General features: G+C 35.6%; 1 protein-coding gene across 4 annotated transcripts in view; it reads left to right on the top strand.

The window, feature by feature from the left end:
• KIAA1328 (KIAA1328 ortholog) overlaps positions 1-22,878 on the top strand; it is a 283,315-nt gene that overhangs the window by 132,966 nt on the left and 127,471 nt on the right. For all 4 annotated transcript variants that reach the window (XM_027765941.1, XM_027765940.1, XM_027765939.1 and 1 more), the window contains one exon: positions 13,859-14,532. In XM_027765941.1, the coding sequence (XP_027621742.1) occupies positions 13,859-14,532 (674 nt within the window). The remainder of the gene's footprint in view (positions 1-13,858; positions 14,533-22,878) is intronic.

Genomic DNA, 22,878 nt, shown 5'->3' with positions numbered 1-22,878 from the left:
TTTTTTTTTTTTTTTTTGAGAGGTTTTTGCTATATGGCGCATGCGCTTTCCAGAGAGAAACATAGAAACAGAAAGCGAGAAATCACCCCTCAGGGGGGATTCCACACCACAATCCATTCTCCTTTCGGGATCTTGGGCATGCACACATATGCGCCCGGCATGAGTTTAAGCCACCGGGTCCGAGACTCGAACTGCAGTCGACTATGTGGGAGTTCAATGACATAGCCATTACGCTAACTGCTGGTCCCAGGATGGATCTTATTATGTATAAATTGTACTTTAATTCACGAAAAACAATGAATACATCATTGGTGATAACAGAAAATTCAATATGGGAAACAAAAAACACTTTAGGTATTTTGATCAGAAAAGAAGTTAATTCTAGAAAATGAGTGTATGTAAAAGCTTTTAAAAGACTGAAGAAGCAGGTTGTAGGTTAGTCTTCCAATAGTACCTTCAGAACAATACCGAATTATTCAATAATATACCAGAGGAGTAATGCTCTGAGACCAACCCTGGGATGTCATTGTTGTAGAGAACTCTCAAGTTTTCCCCATTGCCCTTGCCACTAGACATGAGCAGAAAGAAGACCTCCAAAATTTTGTGAAATAGGCTGAACCTAATTGACATGGGAGACATGGCTGCCAGGGAATCTGGGGTATGTGATTTGTAGCTTCCCAAATTTTACAGTAATATCAAAGGTAAGATGGAGGTGGACTGAGCCAAGCTTCAATAGCACAGTATCTAAGTTTCCACCAATAGGGGATTGTTTAAATAAATTATGGTATGTTACAGAATAAATGAAGAATTAACCCAGGTGGTCAGGGTTATATAAGCCAGAGTGTAACTGCACTCTTGATGTAGCTTAATAAATTCAGGTCTTTTAAGGGTTGAACTCTTAAGTCTAGTCTCTATCAAGCCAATATTACATTGCAATTTCTATAATACTGCTTTAAATTTGTAGTGCAAACATTGCTATTTCTTGAAAATAGTCAAATAACTTCTCTTTTACAAAATCAGTTTGAAAGGGTATAGCACAAGTTAGATTTCCTAATATCTAGAATATCATACATAAATTAGGAAAACAAGAGTTTTTTCAAAATGGTAAATAATATAAAATAAGTCTATAATAGCTTTCATGTGAGAGAAATTAACTATAGATAGCAATCAAGTTTATAGAATCAGTGCCGAATACATAGTAGAATATTCTCTTATCTCCAGGCTGAAATCCAAACATTGGTGAATGGTGTATGGATCACCTTTCTTAGAGGAGTAGCCTGATAGCATCCTTTCAGACACCACCTGCAGAGAAAGAAGAGTTCACGTATGTCCATGATCTTGTACACACACAGGAATGGGTTGGGGCAGGCTTCCTGGAAACCGAAGCTTTAAGGAGAAGTATTTCACTCCGTGAACACAAGTTTTATGTTAAGTTCTGTCCTCTCTCACCTCCACAATATGAAGTTCACTGTTAATAAGTATTTTTAAATTAAAAATAAGCTATTTTATTTTTAAGTGTATATGCACTGGGGTTGCAGTGATTTCCTAAGAAGCTAAAGGGCCAGATTTCCCCTAACAGATTTTAATTATTTTTAGTTTTCCCCAAATGAAGACTCACAATAGCCATTTTAAGTAAAGTAGAACAGCTCTTTCATCTTCATTGAAAGTTTCAGATCCTAAACAAACCATGAAACTGGGCAGTACACTGTTTAATTTTCAAATTGGATTTTTCATTATGTTTTATGATAACTTTTTATTTTTATCAAGTTGCGTCGCAGCCTTCTGTTTAGACTCAAGAAGATTTATGGCAAATGATCTAGGTGCTTATGTGGATAAACAAATGTAATAAATCAGTTTACTCTTTCAATAAAATGTTATTAATAGAACACATTATTCTGTTCAATATTATGTTATCTTTAAAATTAAGCAGAACATTAGTGGCAATGAAACTAGTTTCAATCAATACATTCCTGTAATGAAACCTATTGTATGAGAAACTTTTCTTTTTAAGGAGGAAGAATACTCTTAGCACAATTATAAAGTTCTGAGTCTAGAGAATAACTCCTAAAAATTATGTGGTAAGAATTTTGAGTATTTATTTTTGTGTTAAAAAGGTAATTTCTTTTTCCTGTTTTATTTATTTATTTATTTATTTTAAGTTTTGCTATAGCACTTGATAGAAAGATAGGGTGAGACATCATACCAGGGGAATGGCCATGCCATAAATTCCTTCTCCTTGTGGGATTTTCTCCATTCTCTTTGTGGGATTTTGGGCATGCACACACATGTGCATAGCACGATTTTTTTAAGCCACTGGGTCTGGGACTCTAACCTTTGCCAGCCATGTGGAAGTCTAGCACTTTAACTACCACACCACCTCCTGGCCCTAATCTTCTATTTTTATTATAATTTTTTATTATATTTTCAGTCTTAAGATTTCCATTTTAGGGAACCAGCAGTTAGCATAATGGCTATGTCGCTGGACTCCCACATAGTCGACCGCGGTTCGCGTCCCGGACCCAGTGGCTTAAAACTCACGCCGGGCGCGTGTGCATACATGCCCAAGATCGCAAGAGGAGAATAGAGGAGAAGGAATTGTGGCGTGACCATCCCCCCTGAGGGGTGATTTCTCACTTTCTGTCTCTATGTCTCTCTCTGTCTGGCAAGCACATGCGCCCTATAGCAAAAAATCTCTCTCAAAAAAAAAAAAAAAAAAGAATATAAAATTTAAAAAAAAAAGATTTCCATTTTATCAAAGTTTCGATTCTCTGAAATATTTTCCATTATGCCATTTAATTTCTTAATTTCATAAATACAAATTACTTTGAAGTCCATGGTTGCTAATGCCAGTGTTTGAATCTCCTCTGCTTCTGTTTCTTTTTTTTTTCCTTTGAAGTCTGTTATATAACTTATCTTTTTGTATACTTTCCTATTTTTTATTGAATGTTAGACATTGTCTATAAAAAATTTAGATATAATATGGATCTCTGTTTGATGTTATCTTTCTCTAGAGAGAATTTGCCTTTTCTTCTTGCGGGCAGTTAGCATTGAGACAAATGACCTTAACCTCGTCAGGGACTGAGTGGGTTTGAAGTTTAGCTTAGGTATTTATGAGGACTTTTCTATATTTATTTCATCCTTCTTACTATCTCTTCAGAGGTTCCAGCTGAAAGCCTGGGATTTTTGACAGGCCCTCTTTCTTGATAAACTTCATAGTCTAAAGTTTGTTTCTAAGCTTTTGAGCATGCCTGATACTCCTCTTAACTCTTCAGACAACTCTTACTTAGAATGTCCTGAACAGAAAAATGATGACTAATGTTAAGTTCATTTTTCTTTCTTTGTTCCTTTCTTTTCTTTTCTTTTTTCTTTTTTTTTAATAGATAGGGCATGTTTGCTTGCCAGAAAGACAGAGAGAGATGTGGATACAAAGCAATAAATCACCCCCAGGGGACATTGCCACACCACAGTCCCTCCTTTCTTCTCCTCTTGGGGTCTCAGACATGCACGCACATGCCTAATGTGAGTTTTAAACCACCAGGTCTGGGACTCAAAGTGCCATTGAGTCCAGCAATAAAACCATTACAACATCTGCTGGTCCTGTTAAGTTTATCTTCTATTATTTACCTTCTATCTAAGATCTTGGCCCATACATGTTCTCACTATTTTGGTTAACACTTTAATTCCTTAAAACAAATTTTTAAAAATATTTTTCTATTATTCATTCATGGAGGGAGATTGAGACAAACTTATTCATAATGGATTATGCCCAGCCATTTAAAAAATTTTGCTATACTAGGCCCTGAAGAAATTCTGTAGAGTACTTAATCAACAAATTGTAAGAAAGGGACTAGCCAATGGCACAGTGGTACTGCAACATTCTATAGTGTTGTACCCACATAGGAAGGTCCTGGCTTCATGTCTCTAGGCCTCCCTGTACATGCCATTTGGGTTAGAGGTGCCCCTCCCTCCAATAAACTTTAAAAAAATTATAGAAAGGCTGTGGATACCTTCTTCCTATGTAAAAAGTTTATTCCTGTGTTTTGGCGAGGCATCTACCCACTGCCTAGTCCCTCAACTCTCCAAAGATTGTGCCTTACAATGTACAGATCTAAACTCTTTAATTTTAATTATATTACTTCAAATTAATTTGTCAGTTTTTTGGTCTGTGCGAGGCCTTCCTTCTTTCTTTGTCTTTTACAATCCCCTCATGTAAACTTGATGATTTGATTTATTTAGATACTGAGTAATTATTTCTATCTTTATTATTGCTTTTCCTTCCAACTACCCACTATTTTCCTTCCAACTACCCACTACTCACTGGACATCTTTAGTAGATGGGCATACGAAATTAAAAGTAAAACTTCTTTACATAGCATTAAGAGCATTTTTATCTTGCCTCTGTCTGTGATTTTGTTTTAATCCATTACCCAGTGCCCTGTCCACCACACTCTACACTCCATAGAATTCACCACCCATATTCACTTTCATAATCCCTGCTCTTCTACTAATACTTTCTGCTGCCTGAAACATTCTACCCTATACATCTTCATACATACCTTTATCATTAATTAAGTCTACTCTGTCTTCCCATATTTAGTTTAAATGTCAATATTACTGTGAAATTTTCCTGCTTCCACTGAAGGCAAAACCAATCTCTCTATCGCTGCTCTTTGTATGTAGTTCTCTTGGTAGACCTTACCACACAAAATATTTTTCCCCTAACCAAAATTTGAAGGTTAGCGCTCTGTCTTACCAGTTCTTGCTTTCTTGGTGTACAGTGTCTGGCTGTTACTTCCAGATCCCCATCCTGCCTACCCATGTCAAGTAGCAACCTATACCTTGGGATAAAGTTTGACAAGGGAGGGTAATAATATTGAGTATGTTTGTAAAAGGTATTTGTTATGTATACTCTTCCCTTCAATTGTTAGACTAAGATAAATGTTTGGATTGTGACTACAGAATTTTTGTCTATTCCAGATATCTTCCATCTCACGATTATAAAAAATTACTCCTTCCAAAATGTCCAGCATCCTAACTCTTTCTTAAATTCTCACATTTAGTACAACAGTATCCAAAGCTGGGAACAGAAGATAAATGTCTAGGTGTTTTTAATAGTTACAGGGCTGTGTTTATTAAATAATTTTTATACATAGACTAACACTATTAACTGAAAAAAGGATTTGGAAGAAAATTAATGAAATATTTTTTAAATCCCCACTCATCCCAAGTTTCCATTGATCTCTTCTGAACATAATACTGTATGTTTCAAAACATGCCATCCTTGTTTATGATACAGTCACTTATGTTAAAACTGATTTTTTTCTTTTTTGTAAAAAAGATGAGGTCTTGCCATATTGCAATCCTCCTGCCTCAGCCTCCCAACTGGGGCTACAGGCACTCCCCACCATCCCAGGCTCTTTTTTAGACTAGATCTTATTATGCCCAGGACAACCTCAGACTCAAAATTATCCTGCCTTAGCTTCTCCAAGTTTCTGGAATTATAGGCACAAGGCCCCATCCTCAATCTTTAAACTGGGCTGGTAGCTGAACCCATCGCTCTCATGCGGTTCCAGTCTCTGGAACATAGTGTCTTAGCCTGATTCTTAAAAATAAAATAAAATAACTCAAACGAGTTGATTGTTGGAAAAGTCATGACGTGTTTTTTCTGTGCAAAAATTCATCATGGCTTTTCCAACGACCCAATAGGAATACTGAAGCAGTTGTTTTTTGTTTAGGTACTGTGTGTTATACCGACTATGCCTACCCTTACTCTTGGTTGGTGTAGCATACATTTTGTAGTCTTTCAATACAATTTCATGTTTTAAACCTTTTCCCGGAACATTTTAGAAAGTAATGTAAATGATCTGTGCTTAAAGTTTTGATTCTCATCTCATGAGCATAGAGTGCCCCTGTAATTTACTATTTCACATATATAAATTAAATAGGCATCTGGATTCTTATTGTTTCTGTTGTAATCCCAGACATAATTGGAATTTTTCTAGTGTTTACAGAACTTTATATTAACCTTTACACACTTTGACTGAGGAAGTGTACTTTTAAGAAGTGGGGGCTCCTAGAGTCCAATAAGTACATTTTAAGATAAGTTACCATCAAGTTCCTTAGTATACATGTCTAGCCATTTGGCTCTTGCTGTTTTACTTCTTGCTTATTGGTTCACTTAGCAAATACTCGTTAATTTATGTGTCCTTCATTTTTAAAGGATGCTGTTGAAACCCGAGATTGAAAAGAACATGGTCCTGGTGCTCAAGTTCTATACAATATGCTGGAAAAGGGCCAAAAAATTTGCAAAGAGTAGTTAGTGGTTTTGTTTTTTTAAAAAAAAAAAAATTATTATTTATTTAATTTTATTTATTCATTCATTTATTTTAATTTGACCAGAGAGAGACAGAGAGAGAGAGAGAGCGAGAGAGAGAAAGGGATAAAGGAAGCCACCAGGTCCGGGACTCGAACCGTGGTTGGCCATGTGGGAGTGTCCAGCACCTTAACCACCACACCACCTGCTGGTCCCAAGAGTAGTTAGTGGTTTTTGAATACTTACTATTATTGAAGATATAGGAATGGACAAAATATACGTGGTCTCTGCCCTCAAAGAGTTCACAGTTTTCATTAAGAGAACTGTAAGTAAATATTTAAACATCACAAGGAAACTTTAAGAAATTTGAAAGTAGCTATTTAACACTGAACTGTGATGATGGAGCAGAATGAAATAAATTCGACAAGGCCAGCTCATGGCCTTAATCTGAGCTGGGGGAATAGGAAACCAGTGCAGGGAAGTTGTACAAACCCACCCTTGAATCATGAGTAGAATTTTGAAGAATGTAAAAAGAAATTAGCACATTTAAACACTAGGAATTGAATTATTAATTTTGTATTCATTTCTAAATGAAATATCTTTTCAGATTTGTTTTGTTTTTGCCATAAACTAAAATAGCTAAATGTATCCTAAATTTTTGAAAATCACATTTGGGTGTTATAAAATCAAAGGACTAGAAGTTCTAAAGTCTTTGAGTCCCTCTACATCTTGAGTCTCCAAGGAAGAACTAGTTCTCTGGGGTGGCTACCTTTAAATCTGTTTGGTTTGGTAGTTCCCTGTGCTTTCAGAAATGTGCTTCACTAGATCTCTAGCATTTCTGGTCTGCAGCCACTTACATGGTGAAAAATTGGGTACAGAGCCTTTTTTTCTGATTTTCATTAAATAATTAAAACTAGCCTTATGCTTCTGTTTCCTCTTGTAGATTTGGAAGACCATGTACAATATAAAGCTATTTTTTTTTTCTCTTAGCAATTGCATGCATATCTGGGAAAGCAATTTGAATCCTTTTTTTTTCCTTTGGAGAGGTTTTCGCTATAGGGCGCGTGTGCTTGCCAGATAGACAGAGAGAAACATAGAGACAGAAAGCGAGAAATCACCCCCCAGGGGGGATGGTCATGCCGCAGTCCCTTCTCCTCCATTCTCCTCTCGGGATCTTGGGCACGCACGCACATGCGCCCGGCGTGAGTTTAAGCCACCAGGTTCGGGACGCGAACCGCAGTCGACTATGTGGGAGTCCAGCGACAGAGCCATTACGCCAACTGCTGGTTCCCAATCCATTTTTCTTATACATACCATTGTTATATATTTCTGTGGTAAATGATTGTCTCTTTTAAATCACAGCAAAATATTTAGAACCATCCTCACAGCTATCCATATATCTTATTTAATTTTCAGTTGTATCTCTTTCAGATTTAGTGACCAGGTATATTAATTAAAATGTTCATTTAAATTCTTCAACGTGTCAGTCACAAAAGGCATTCACAAAATTAAAACAAAGAATTTTCTAGGGAAAATAGAACCAGGTGACTTCCTATAATTTTGTTGTAGTTTTGTTAGCTGAATATTCATGTTATTGGTGGGTATGATTTCTTTTCCAGCCTTTTCTTTTTCTAATTTCTTTGGGGTACAGCAACTCAAACCCTGAATTTTTTTTTTTTTAGCTCTTTAAGATACCATAATCCATAGAGAACATTAAAAGCAACTCCCTCTTACAGATGACTCAATTAATGAAGAGAGGTAAAGTGAGTTGCCTAAAAGAATTCCTGAGTAACAGTACTGGAATTCTCATCAAGATCTTCTAACCTCACCTCAAGTGTACTGTCGAGTATTCTGTCCTGTCTATTCATTTTTATAGCAATTCAACAAATTTCAACTTTTAGGAGCCATGTATGATTAGATATGTAGTATAATTAAAGAATATAAAGGTTAGCCTTTTCTGAGTCTGGTAGTCACTAAACCTGTTAACTTATGGTATACACAACCCAGGATCTGATGTGGCATTTTCTGTCTCTTGCTAATGTTTTGTCATTTACATGTTATTTTGTGCCTTTTATACGCCTCTATTCTTTTAAATCTCATAATTATTGACTTTAATGTTTTGTAGATTCAATATTTCTAAATTGTACTACAATCCCTTTGGGAACAAAAATAAGTTATTAGAGCTTGGCAAATGTGTTTGACTGCTGCATTCTGTTATTTTCTCTTCCACCAATGGCCTGCAGCTTTGACTGCTGAGCGGTAGAGAAGCATAAACCTCTAGGGCCCATTAGATTTAACTTGTTTACTGCATTGATATCTATATGTTAAATGACAGAAGAGTTCAGGTTATTGAATAATTTAAAATTCAGCTCTAATTGGTGTCATGTGACCTGGAAAAGGCCATGGATGACACCAGGAGCATGCTGTGAATTTCATATAAATAATTCATAAATTAGATGATTCATTTGCCTGGATGTCTTGCTAAATGCAAAAGTTTATAAGTTAAAACTGATGTTGTAACACCTGTAAGTATTTAGTTCATAATGCTGGAAGGTAATCTACCTTGATGATCTTCTAGCAAAATCTGCCAGTATAGGAGTTAATTGCAGTGGAGAGAATGAACATTTATTTGGGATGAGACTTTGGCAAACCACACAGTGCAGCTGTTGCATTACATATTTCCTGTCAGCTTGACAAGTGGACGACGTATGCCCAATGCTAAAAATGTAGCAGATCATTCTGTGCCTTATTCCACATTAACTCCAAGTGCTCTTGGAAGCACCGTGACCTGCCCTTCTACCTAGTAGTTTAGGCTTAGAAATATCAAGGCTGTGAACCACAGACCTCTCAGTAAAATAAAGAGCAAAGGGGATTTTTGAAATTACAAAATCAACATTTTTTTCTCATTTTTTTTAAGACTCATTGGGAATATGAGGACTGTTACTAGAGTGCTTGCCAGTGTTGGAAATTATTATTTATCATCAGAAAAGTACATATTAATAAGACCTATTGGCACTTTTAACTAACCCTGCAGTTAACAAATCATCAATGCATTAGAATTAATCCCTTCCTAAGCATCCAAAGTTAGTAACAACCTGTTGCAGAAAATAATGGTTCCGGTTTAGTTCATCTCTCTCCTTTTGGCTCTATGACAGAGATTGGCCAGGCCTATAAAAATGATTTGTAGAAACTTATAAAACATCATTGTTAATTGTTGATGGTATTTAGCAAAGTAATACTGCAGTTTTTTTTTTAATGTATGAGAATATGAGAAATCCCTGATTACCATATAAATAGTATATGATTTTTGGTGTGTGCTCATGCATGTACTTATATGCATATGTATGTGTACATATGTGTATATAACATCATATGTACATTCATAAATAGGCATCATTATTTTCTGTGCAGTATTTTTCAAATGTCATTTTTTAAAGTTTTTCTTTTTCTTATTGTATGAGTTTCAGACAGAGAGAGAGAGACAAGTACCCTCGACAGGATCTAATGCCACTGTTTCCTCCACAACCTTTCTAGGCCACCAGGAGCAGGGCATATGTGCACTGAGCATGTACAGAGAACAAAGAACTAGACCCATATGAATCCATCTTCACATGAGTAGAATATTACTGCTGCACCACCAAGCTGGCTCTGTCATGTTTTAAAAGGGTACCTTAAAGATTCAGAAAACCTACTTTCAACTCAGACATTTCCTAGGGACCAGCAGTTGGCAGATTGACTATGTCACTGGACTCCCACATAATCAACCGTGGTTCGAGTCCTGGACCTAGTGGCTTAAACTCATGCCGTGCACATATACATGCATGCTCAAGGTCCCAAGAGGAGAGTGGAAGAGAAGGGATTGTGGCATGGCCAGCCTCCTGGGAGGGGGGGGTGTGTGATTTCTCGCTTTCTGTCTTTCTGTCTCTCTATCTTTCTGGTAAGTGCATGCACCCTATAGCAAAAACCTCTCCCAAAAAAAAAAAAAAAAAAGACATTTACTAACTTTCAGTATTAGAAAATTCCTCATTGTATCCATGCTGACTTTCTCATACCTTTTTAAAACTTTGTTCTTTTCTCATTGGTATTTTGGCATTTGCCTATTAGCTTGTGTCAACCCAAGGTAAGAGACATTATGCTCCAACTGCGTCATAGCTAAAAAAGCCTGAATTTTCTCTTCATCTCTCTTTCCTCATGTAGTATTGATGTGGCCTTGTAAAATGGTAACTATAACAATTACTATACAGAGTTGTTTTTAAGAATTATAGGTTGAATTTGTAAAACATTTAGTATAGATCAGAGTATGCTCTTGGTTCTGAATAGCTAAATGACAAGGTATCCTGAGAGCGGTCAGTGATCAGTGAAAGTAATCATTTAAAGCAAGAGTTTTCATTACAAGTAATTTGTACAAAAGTCTTCCTTCTTTTTACATTTTCCATCTTCAGCCCTTTAAAAATTATGTTGAGACCAGCCACAGTGCCAGTAGTAGTACCTCAGTGATGAGGCCACACGAAATAGTCCTGGGTTGGTGTCTCAAGGTCTCTCACCGTGCATGTCAGGCATGGATATGTCTGTGATCTTGGCTGGCTAGGCGGGGAGTAGGATCGTGAAATGATGAGGCCCTATCGAATGTGTGTGTGCGTCTCTCTCTCTCTCGCATGCATGTCTTATCTCAAATACATGAAATTTTTTAAAAAATATATTATATTGAGCTAAAGAAGCCAGGCTTCTATCACTACTTTTTAAAAATAAGTCAATAACTTCTATTAAGGTAAAATCATGTAAAAAAAACTAGTAGAACTATTATTAAATGTCTACCACATAATGTAATGTTCACTGTTGAAAGAGACATCCCATATTTGATTATTATAATCTCTTGGATTATTGGAAGAGTGATGATGCATTTTGCATAGAAAAACGGAAAATACGTCATAAGTTTTCTGACAACTGAATGTATGCATGCTTTGCAAAGCCATATTGTACTTCACAAAGATATACAATGAATATGTGTAAACTAGAAATTACAATTTTAAAAACATGCCTCAGTTTTTTAAATATATAATTTATACCTTAATTTTTAAAAAAGCCTATTGATTTGAAAAATTTGCATTAAACTCATGCCAGAGGCAGCAGTTTGGAATTCCTTGTTAATTGCAGTCTTAGTTAAGAGAAGGAATATTTGAAAATATCACATAGAAAGCATAGTGTAGCTTCAGAAAGGAAAACATATGTTTCATTCAGGCCTTTTGTGACTTCCATATGTCCCAGAGGCAATATCTATCTTCAACTCTACTAATAAAGTAACTTCATTTCTTATACTCACTCTACAAGAGTTTTCTATTTCCCTTTTTTCCTCTGCCTTAGTAACTTGTGATTCAGCGTTATCATGGATTCTGATTTTATTTAGTCACCCATAACCCAACATGAAGTTTTTTTACCATTGCACCCAACACATGCTTACTGAGAAGGTACTATGTATAAGCTCCAGTGTTGTAAATACAGATGGACAAATATAGTTTCTGTCTTCACAAATTACTGAGGCAGAGAAGTCAATGACAAGAATATTAATAATGATAGGAAGCAGTTTTTGAATACCACCTTGGTATAAGGCATAATTCAAGCACTTTGTATGAAATACTTTAATGGTCACAATAACTTTTAAGAGGCAGTGCAAGATGTTAGTGACAGATGACATCTTCGGTATGAAGGAAAAAGATGAAGAACTTCTCTGTTTTTCAAGTAATTCAACAGTGACCTAAATTGCAAACCTCATTTAGCAAAATAAAGGTAGGTAACTGAATTCATTTAATTTAGAAGACAGTTTAGAGAGAGTCTGTTTCAGCTGAAAATGCCATTTGAGGATCTCACCATAAACACACATACCATATACAGTGTTTTCTTTGAAAGAAGTTTGGATAAATTTTCTTGTTCCTTTCTGTAGACTCAACTTTTATGAACAGCACCCTTGCTTACTGCCTATCTTTCTCACCACCACATTTCAGTTTTGAGATGATGTGACATTTTTTTTCTCTTTTTTTTTCCCAAATGAAACATCTTTAGTACATATTATTTTGTATTGATACAGCACCTTCTTCAAGAACCTAAATGCTTTAAAGACATTGTCTCTAATTAATCCCCACAATAACCCTTTAAGGTAGATATTACTCTCATTTTACAAGTCAGGGAGACTGCAGCAGAGAGAGGTTAAGTGACTTGCCCAAGATCACAGAACTCGATTCACTGAAGGGACAGGCCCTGAGCATCTTAGCCTCCTAAAATGAAGACATTTTTAATCTTGTCTTAACTAATGCGAACCCAAGGCTTAGGCAAGTTACGTACTGTATTAGTTTTCTGTAGTTATTTAAGAAATTACCACAAACTTAATGGTTTAAACAACATATATTTATTATCTCACAACTTTGGTGAGTTTGAACATCACTTGGATTCTCTGTTCAGAGTCTTACTGCCATGATCAACATGTCAGCTGTGCTGCATTCTTCTCTGGAACTCAAGGATTTCTTCCAAATTCACATAGTTATTGGCAGAAATTAGTTTCTTGCTTGCTTTTACATAATGAATATACTGTTTCCTTCCTTTCCTTTTTTTTCCCACAATGTCTCTGTGTTGCTATCTTTCTGCATCAACCTCCCAACTAGAACTATGGGTGCGTGCCATCACACACTTTTTAAAACAGGGTCTTCCTGTATTGCTCAGTCATAAATTCAAAGTGGGAGACGTTAATCTGGACTCAAGCTTCCAGTGAAGGGTAGATAAGGTTCTTAATTTTTGTTCAAGTTTTTGCCACAGGACACATGCACGTGCCAGAAAGAGAGACAGAGAGAGAGAAGGAGAGAAATCACCTCCCACGATGCATGGATACTTTCTGCCTGAGTTCTATCATCTGTAATCACTTGAACAGCTTAATTCAAAAATTACTTATGTATGTAGCTGAAATTAAATATGTTTTGTATTTAAGTAGCCACTTTTGATTAGAATAATATTTTGTTGAAAGTGGTTGGTTCTTTCTGTGTTACGTAAAGATATTTATTAAAAACTCATCAAATTTTTAGCAGTAAAGTAACATCATATTCTGTAAAAAGGTAAAATGTTTTACATAAAAATCTCATGCTGTGTAATGGCCAATCAAAGGGTATTTAAGGTGGCTGAATGGATTTCTTGGCTCAGTATTCAAAAGTAAACATTTTAAGACGTTAACATTTAATGCTTATGCCTCTTCTCAAAGTTGATTTTATGTAACCCTCATTATTTGCAACTGCTGAAATCACCAAAGATCTTGCTTAAGCAGCAGGCAGCAACACTTTATATTTTTCATCCTTATATGGATATACTGAAATGTAGGTTCTTTGAAAATGGATGTAGCTCTGAGACACATGCCTGTTTAACTGTGTGAATGCTGCCATTTGCAATTTAAGAAGACAAAATAGTGTCTTAATTTTGGTAAACATTTAGCATAGGATTCTGGAAAGCCAAAAGAAAGAACTTGTTTTATTGCATTCTTATTTAACAATGATCTTGTGGTTCTTTTAGGTGTCCAATAAGAAAAGCACTCTGCAGTCTTCATCTGTGGAACTGGATGGTTCCTACTTGAGTGTAGCCAAACCACAAACCTACTATCAAACCAAGCAAAGGCCTAAGTCTGCGCACCAGGATTCAGCTTCAGGATCTCTGATGGAGTTTAGGAATAATTATTTGAATCCAGCCACCCTTCCTCATCCCAAAGAGGGTCTAGACAGGGTGCCATCAGAGACCAGAACATGTAATTATGAATCTCCAGGAAGAAAACCAGTGGATGCAGTCCTAACAGAGAAAGTTCCACCAGAAGAATTAAAAATGAAGGAATGTCCACATCGTAAGCCTACTTCATTGAGTTCATGCTGTGGTGACAGACTTTCTGAAAATGCTGGTCAATCTTATGAGAGCCATTCTAAAAATATAGCCCTTCCTTGTTCCAAAGCACATCCAGAATCATGCAGCTATTGTGGGCTTTCTTGGGAATCTCTCATGCATGGCAGAAGAGCACTGCAGCCCAGTGAAACTGATGTCAAAAAACAACTGTCAGAAGAGAGAAGGCACCAACTGATGCTTCAGAAAATGGAGCTGGAAATTGAAAAAGAGCGCCTTCAGCATCTACTGGCTCAGCAGGAGACAAAGCTTCTCCTAAAACAGCAGCAGCTTCACCAGTCTCGATTGGATTACAATTGGTAAGTCCTACCTGTTCTTTCAGTAATGTCTGTAGTTTGGAGAATACAGTATAAAATGGTTGGCAAAATATACAGTATAATATGTGTTAGCAAATATGTAGGAAGAAAGATTCTTCAGGATCTTGCTTTGCTCAAGATGCATACTGCCAGAAGTAAATTTTTGTTTTCTGGTGGAAGACTCAAAAGATCGCCTTCCAAAATGTTAGCTTAGGATATCTACTTCAGAGCTGCCTAGGTAACTTTTGTCAGATTTCAAATGTAACATGTTTAAATAATGTTACTGTTACATAAAATCCTTTTGCTGTTTATTATTAATTTGTTAGTTAAGTGTCACCCTCAAGACCAAACTAATTTATTTTACTATAGAGAATGTTAGGCATTGGGTAAAAGTTTAAGATTTCAGTTGTGGAATCAGATTGTGAAAAGATATGATTAGCTATCATTATTCTATATTTATGTATATCTACTATATGTCTACCAAAATATAACAAATGATAGGAGCCTTCCAAGTTCATTTCTTTCTGGTCATAAAGGATAACTTGTTTAATAGCCAGTACTTATAAACTTAATGCACATATAACATCTTTCCTTAACAATGCTTCCCTCAGATCAGTGTTTCAAAATTAAATTATTATTTTGATGTTACATAAAGGGGACTTCAAAATGTTTGAAGAAAAATAGAATTAAGTGCAAATTTTCAAATCCATGCAACCTTTTCACAATATACATTTCTATGAACTTTTTGAAGAGCCCTCCCCCCATGCTGTGGTGTTCAACATAGTTTTGCATGTAGTCATAAACTTTGAGATCCTAATTTATTTTAAAAGTTATTAATAAAGATATATTTATTTATTTTAAATTTATTTTATACATCCAATCATTGTACATCACTTGGCTTGTAAAGCGAATTTACCCAACACAAATACACCTCACACCATTCTAGCTAAGGATACTACACATGCTATCATCAATAGGCAACAATCCATTTCTGTGTCCCATAAATGTCTTCTCTGTTTTTCTCCTTAAAGACAATAGAATATGCAAGTTTTCTATATGCATAAATAGCAAATTTTATAGGCATTTTAAAAACTTTCTATTTTGAAATAATTATAGATCCGCAGGAAGTGATAAGTGAAAGTGATAAGCAAAAATAATGCAGATTCCATGTAACCTTTACCCAGATTTCCCCACTAGTTATTTCTTACATAACTATAATATGTGAAAACAAAATATTAACTTTGGTACAGTGTATATTTATAGTTAATGCCCTCTTATCACGTGTAGATTGTGTAACCATTCCCACAATCAAAATGCAGTTAAGGCCATCTAGGTGACATGGTGGTTAAGGCAACTGGTTTTCACATGGCCCCCTGCAGGGTTTGAGCTTTGGACCCTGCAGTTTGAAAAACATTCTGGGAGTGTGTGCATGTCTAAAATCCTGAGAGAAGAATGGAGGAGAAGGTATTGCCATGTGGTCATTCCCCTTTGGTGGGTACTTTCTCACTTTCCCTCTCTTTTTCTGTCTTTCTCCAGTGATTGCATGTACCCTGTAGTAAAGAAGAAACAAAACAAAACAATAAAATCAAAAAGCAGAACTATTTTGTCACTGCATTTATTTCCCAATACTACCCCTGAGTCCCACCCATTCCCTTCTTCCTCACCATCCCCCTAACCTATGGAAGGCTAATGATGCTGAACATCTTTTTGTGTATTTGTTTGCCCTTTTTCTGTTTTTTTTTTTTTTGTTTTTTTTTTGTTTTTTTTTTTTAGGTCAGTTGTCTCTTCCATATCTTTTGCCTACATTCTGATTGTATTCTTTGGATATTCTTATACAGCTGAGTTTTGAGACTTCTTATCCTTTAGATATAAGCCCTTTGGCAGATGGGTAGATTGCAAATATTTTTCCCAGTTTATATATTATCTTTTTAATCTCTCAGCAGGTTCTTTCACAGGGGAAAATTTTTTGAATGAAGTCTAATTTATTATTTATTTTCTGTTTGGATTATGTAGTTATTATCATGAATAAGCATTGAATTTTGTCAATGTTTTTGTAAGTATTGTCTAATACATTTTATGATCATGCAATTTTTCTTCATGAACCTCCTAAATGGTAGGTCGTACTAGTTTTTGAACCATCTTTTCATCTCTGGAATAAACCCCACTTGAACTTAATATGTAATAATTTTATATGTTACTGAATATTGTTTACTAATATTTTGTTAGGGATATTTATGTCAGTATTGACAAGAGATATTGGCCCATGGCTTTGTCTTTTTCTACTTTCTTGGTACATTTTGATGAAGTAATAACTGGCTTCATAAAAATTGGGAAGTATTCTTTTGCTTCTACTTTCTGGGAGAGACTTAATTCGGAAGGGTTAATTCTTCTTTAAATATTTGATAGAAATCTCTAATGAAACCATCTAGTCCTAGAAATTTATTTTGGAGGGAGTTTTTAAATTATAGGTTCTATTCCTTAATACTTATAGGAATATTCAAATGATCTGTTTGCCATTGAGTGAGTTGTAATACTTTGTTATTTTGGGGGAATTGGACCATTTCATACCTCATTGAATTTATGTGTATAGGTTTATTCTTTTGAAAATTATTTATTCTGTTTTACTTTTTATTATTTTGTTTTAATATGACCATTGAGAGACAGAGAGAGAGAGGGAAAATGAGAAAGCAAGCCACCAGGTCCTTGAACTGCTTTTGCCATGTGGGAATCCAGCATCTTAATGATGGTCTGCTGGCTGCCCTCCCCTCCTTTTTTTTTTTTTTTTTTTTTCCTTCGGGATTTTGCTATAGGGTGCATTTACTCACCAAAGAAAGACAAACTGACAGAAACAGAGGGAAAGTGAGAAATCACCCATCAGGGTTGATAGACATTGGGTTTTGGGCATGCACACATGAGATGCATGTGTACCCTGTGTGTTTTTCAAGCTGCTGGGCCCTGAACTCGAGCCACTGAGTCAGCCATTGGGATCTAGTTTGCTAACCACCATGCTACTTGCTGACCCCGATAGGTTTGTTCTTATTATCTCATTACCTTTTCTGTCTTTTCTTCTTTTTTTTTTTTTAAGAGAGCTTTTTGCTTATAGGGTGCGAGTACTCATCAGAGACACAGAGACAGAAAAAGACAAAGAAATAATCATCCCCTAGGGGTTATGCCCACACCATAGTTCTTTTTTGCTCATTCTCCTCTCGGTATTTGGACATGTGTGCACACACACTTGGAGTGAGTTTCAAGCTGCGAGATCCAGGACTCAAACTGAGGTCCACCATGTGAAGGAATGGAGAGAGTGGGCAACCTTGTCTTATACCAGTATGTTAATTATAGGTTTTTCATAGATAGCTTTTATTTTGCTGAGAAATGATCCTTCTATGCCAATTTTGCTGACTTAATCATGAAGGGATGTTGTATTTTATTGAATGCTTTTTCTGCCTTGCTTAAAACAATCATATGGTTTTTGCTTTCTTTCTATCAATATGATGTATTACGTTTATGGTTTTGCATATGTTGAACCACCCTTGCATCCATGGAATAAAGCCTACCTGGTCATGATGAATCATCTTTTTTACATGTTGTTGAATATGATTTGCTAGTATCTTGCTGAGAATTTTTGCATCTATATTCATCAGAGATATTGGTTTGTAGTCCTCCTTTCTTGTCATATCCTTATTAGTTTTGGGAATGAGAGTGATGGAGGTTTCATAAAATTAATTTGGGAAGATTCCTTCCTTTTGGATCTTTAAGAATAATTTGAGTAGAATAGGGGTTATCTCTTCTTTAAAAGTTTTGTAGAATTCAGAAGTGAAGCCATCAGGACCTGAGATTTTCTTTGTAGGATAGTTACTGATTCAATCTCATTGCTTATTTTGAGTCTATTCAGGCTTTCTATGTCCTCTTGAGTCAATCTTGGTAAATTATATGTGTCCAGGAATTTGTCATCTAATTCAGGAATTTGTCCATCTAATTCAGGTTTTCTTGTTTGTTGACGTATAGTTGCTCGTAGTATGCTCTAAGGATGTTTTGTATTTCTATTATGTCTGTTGTAATAATTCCTGTTTCATTGTGAATTTGATATATCTGGTTCCTTTCTCTTTCCTTCTTAAGTAGTCTAGCTAATGGTTTGTCAATCTGTTTATCTTGTCAAAGAACCTACTTTTGCTTTTATTTATTTTCTGTGTCGCTTGTTTATTTTCTATTTTATTTATTTCTGCTCTAACCTTTATTATTTCTTTCTCCTGGCATTTTTTTGGGGGGTGAGCTTTGTTGTTGTTTTTCCAGTTCCCTGAGGCATGATGTTAGATTGTCCATTTACCACCTTTCCATCTTTTTCTTCTGCATACTAATTGTTATGAACTTCCCTCTTATGACTGCTTTTGCAGTATCCCATAGATTATGGAAACTCATGCACTCATTATCATTTGTTTCCATGAGTCTTTTGATTTCAGTCTTAATCTCTTTGGTAGTCATGAAGTCATTCAGATGTAGATTATTTAATTTCCATGTATTTGTGTATTTTAGAGGGTTTTCCCTGAAACTGATACCAAGTTTAATTCCATCATGGTCAGATAAGATGCTGGATATAGTTTATATGCCTTTGAATCTGTCAAGGCTGGTTTCATGCCCTATCATGAGGTCAGTCTTTGGGAAGGTACCATGCAGGGCGGTGAGGAAAATATATATTTTGTGAGTTTTGAGTGGAAAGTTCTATAGATGTCTGTCAAGTCAGATTTATGGTATCGTTTAGGTCCTGAATCTCTTTGCTTATTTTTGTCTTGTTCTATCTAAAGGAGATAATGGGGTGGTGAGATCCCAACAATTAGTGTGTTACAGTCTGTCTCTCCTTTTAGATCTAGCAGTCTTTCCTTCACATATTTGGGTGCTCCTGAATTAGGTGCATAGATAATTTATAAGCATTATATCTTCTTGATGAATTAGCACTCTTACTATTATGTAATGCCCTTTGTTTCTTCTTACAATTTTGTCTTAAAGCCTATCTTGTCTGAAATCAGTATCATGACTCCTGCTCTTTTTTGGTTTCCATTTGCAGGGAGTATCTTTTTCCAGCCCTTCATTTTAGTCTATGTGTGTCTTTATCCATGAGATGGGTTTCTTGTAGGCAGCAGATGGAGGGTTTCTGTTTTTTAATCCATTCAGCCAGTCTGTGTCTCTTGATTGGAAAATTTAAACCATTAACAGTCAATGTTATTATTGATATTTCTGGACTTGTCCCTACTGTTAAGTTGGCCATGTTCTTTTTGTTGTTGTTGTTGTTGTTGTTGTTCTCTTATTTCTGTCTGTCTGGCTTTAGTTTTCTTGTTATAGCACTCCCTTCAGAACTTCTTGAAGAGCTGGTCTGGAGTTGGTAAATTCTTTCAGGTTTTGTTTATCCAAGAATTTTTTTTTTATCTTTTCTTCCCATATGAATGCTAATCTTGTTTGGTATAGTAATCTTGGTTGAAATTGTTTTCAGTTTCACACTTTGAATATATATCCCCGTTCTCTTCTTGCTTGCATTTTTTTTTTTTTTTGAAGAGGTTTTTGCTGTAGGGTGCGTGCGCTCGCCAGAAAGACAGAGAGAGACAGAGGGATAGAAAGTGAGCAATCATCCCCCAGAGCGGATGGCCACACCGCAATCCCTTCTCCCCCATTCTCCTCTTGGGATCTTGGGCACACACACACATGCACCAGGTGTGAGTTTAAGCCACCAGGTCCGGGACTTGAACCATGGTCGTCTACATGGGAGTTCAGCAACATAGCCATTACCTTAACTGCTGGTCCCTTGCTTGCATAGTTTTTGACGAGAGGTCTGGTGTTAGCCTGATAGGATAACCTTTGTGAGTAACTTGATGTAACTGTAAGTAACTCTTGCCAATTTTAGTATCTTGTCTTTATCTGTGGTTTTGGCCAAGCAGGCCATTATATATTAAACAATGAAGTGATAATTTTGTGTATATTCCATAACTTAAAATAGAGTCTCTTAGGTGAGAAAGAAACTAGACCTAAAATTTTTAAGTAGTGGGACTTTATCGTGTCATATTAAATAGCTAGGATGTATGTAAATGGAGAAGTAGAGCAAAAATAATTAAATCAGAGGAGAACTTACAGGCTGAGGAAAGGAAGAAATATCAACGATGTATTAGGAAGATTTCAAGGTGACAAATTTGCCTGATCTTTTCTCTCAGTATATGATGTATAGTCTCATAGTCTCATTCTCTAATTTATGTATTATTTGAACTGTTATGTTTTTTATTAAACTTGTTATGTAAATGAACCAAGGAATCTCATGTCAAAGAAATTAATGAAAAATATCTGTTATGTACAAGGCATTGTTTATGGTGTTCAGGATATTCAGGAGAAATATTGGGAAGGCAGTCTGTAATTGAATACCAAATGTATAGCACAGAATTATTATAGGCATTCAGAATTTGGGGATGAGCCTGTCATTTTGGAATAAATTTAGCATGGCCTTAACATTTATGAAATTATGATTAACTATGCATTCTATAACTTTGGTGTTACATAGTGGCCAATAAAAACCTTCAAACAGGTATTATCTTTGATACCTTTTTCCAGATTTGTAAGAGAGAATTTGTCTGGAATACTACTTGGTAGTATCAAGAATCACCCAAAATACTTTTTGGAGCAAAATCAAGGATAATTATATTTATCTTCTCTCCCACTCTTCCAATATGCTTTAATATATTTACTTCATACCTAACTATAATGAAAATAATGCTTCACCACTGAAAAATCTTTCACCTGGGATGAGTTCCGTTCCTTTAGTCATCTATAAATACACATTGTGAAAGAAACTATGGAATGTTTGTGAAGATCAGTGTAATAGTATGTGTAAAATATACTTCTTGAATGGGAGCTGCTGTCATCATCATCATCATTACCATTTCTATAGCTGCAGCGTCTACTCCAACTGCTACTATTGCTATTATAGTTGACCCTTGAATAATACAGGTTTAAATTACATAGGTCTACTTATACAGTATTTACTGGAGTTTTTTCAATAAATACTGTAACATTATTTTCTCTAGCTTTTTTATTGTTAGAATATAATATATAATACATATAGCATACAAAATATATATAAATCAACTCTGTTATCAGTAAGGCTTCTAGTCAATAATAGGATATTGGTAGTTAAGGTTTTGGGAATTAAAAGTTACATGCAGATTTTTTTTACTGCATTGGAGGAGTGTTGGCACCTCAAACCTCAGCTTTGTTCAAGGGTAACCTGTGGTTTTCACTTCATTCTTGATTGATTGATTTTAACATGTTGCATCTTCATTTACCTACTTCCTACTTACCTATGTGTCACTACTATATACTAGTCTTAAACTGTAAGTTCAGTAGAGTAATTATCTCCACATTTATTATTGTATATTACAGTACATGGTTAGTTTTAATTATAAGAATGTCTTTGGGGCCAATTCTTAGCCTATTGGTTAAGGCAGCTGGATGTTACATTATGCAGTTCGAGTCCAACCTGGCAGCTTGAGAAACACATTGATGCATGCATGTGTGTGCCCCAAATTCTGAGGGGAGGAAGAGAAATGGAGGAGAAGGGATTACAGTGTGACCATTCCCCATGAGTGTGGGAGCACTTTCTCACTTTCATTCTGTCTTACCCCCTTACCCCCAGCAAGTGCACTTTGTCCTCTGGCAGATTAAAAAAAAAGTCTTTTGACAATAATGAAAATGACAATGCTGTTAGCAATGTTTTTTTTCTCTTCATGGTTTGTTGTCATAGTTAAAAAATATATACTTTTATACATATTAGAGAACATTTTTTAAAAATCGAGAAAATTGATAGTCACGTAATTGGTACTGGTGATTGATCCTCAAACTTTAAGTTGAAGAAGTTTGTGCTGATTTTTTTCAGCAGTCTTACTTCCTCAGTTGAAGTGACTGTAGAGCTAAGTCAGTATTGGTGGGTAGAATGTCTTCCAATTCTTTTGGAAGAACTTAACTATAACCCAGAGGAAAATATTGAGTGGTGAGAAGAGTCATGATGCATTTTTGCATAGAAAAAACATAGAAAAATATGTCATGACTTTTCCAACAACCCAATAATTGGTCAGTGAGCTATAACCCTCGCTCTTAGAAATATCAGTATGAAAAGTGGGTGCCTCCCATGAATATGTTGGGCAGGGTCAGTGATCCTTAAAATTAGTAGAATTCCCATATAGATTCTAGTGGTCAAAATATACTTCCTTAGAAATGAATGGAGGGAAGCTTTAAATTGCTAGAGAAGAGACTTAATAAGTGTACCCAAAGCATCAATAATTTTTAATTTTGAAATGATATTCTAACCAATCCAAT

Source organism: Tupaia chinensis, unplaced genomic scaffold (assembly GCF_000334495.1).
Source record: "Tupaia chinensis unplaced genomic scaffold, TupChi_1.0 Scaffold139952_1, whole genome shotgun sequence".
Lineage (NCBI taxonomy): Eukaryota > Metazoa > Chordata > Mammalia > Scandentia > Tupaiidae > Tupaia > Tupaia belangeri.
This window is presented reverse-complemented; position numbering and strand designations above follow the sequence as displayed.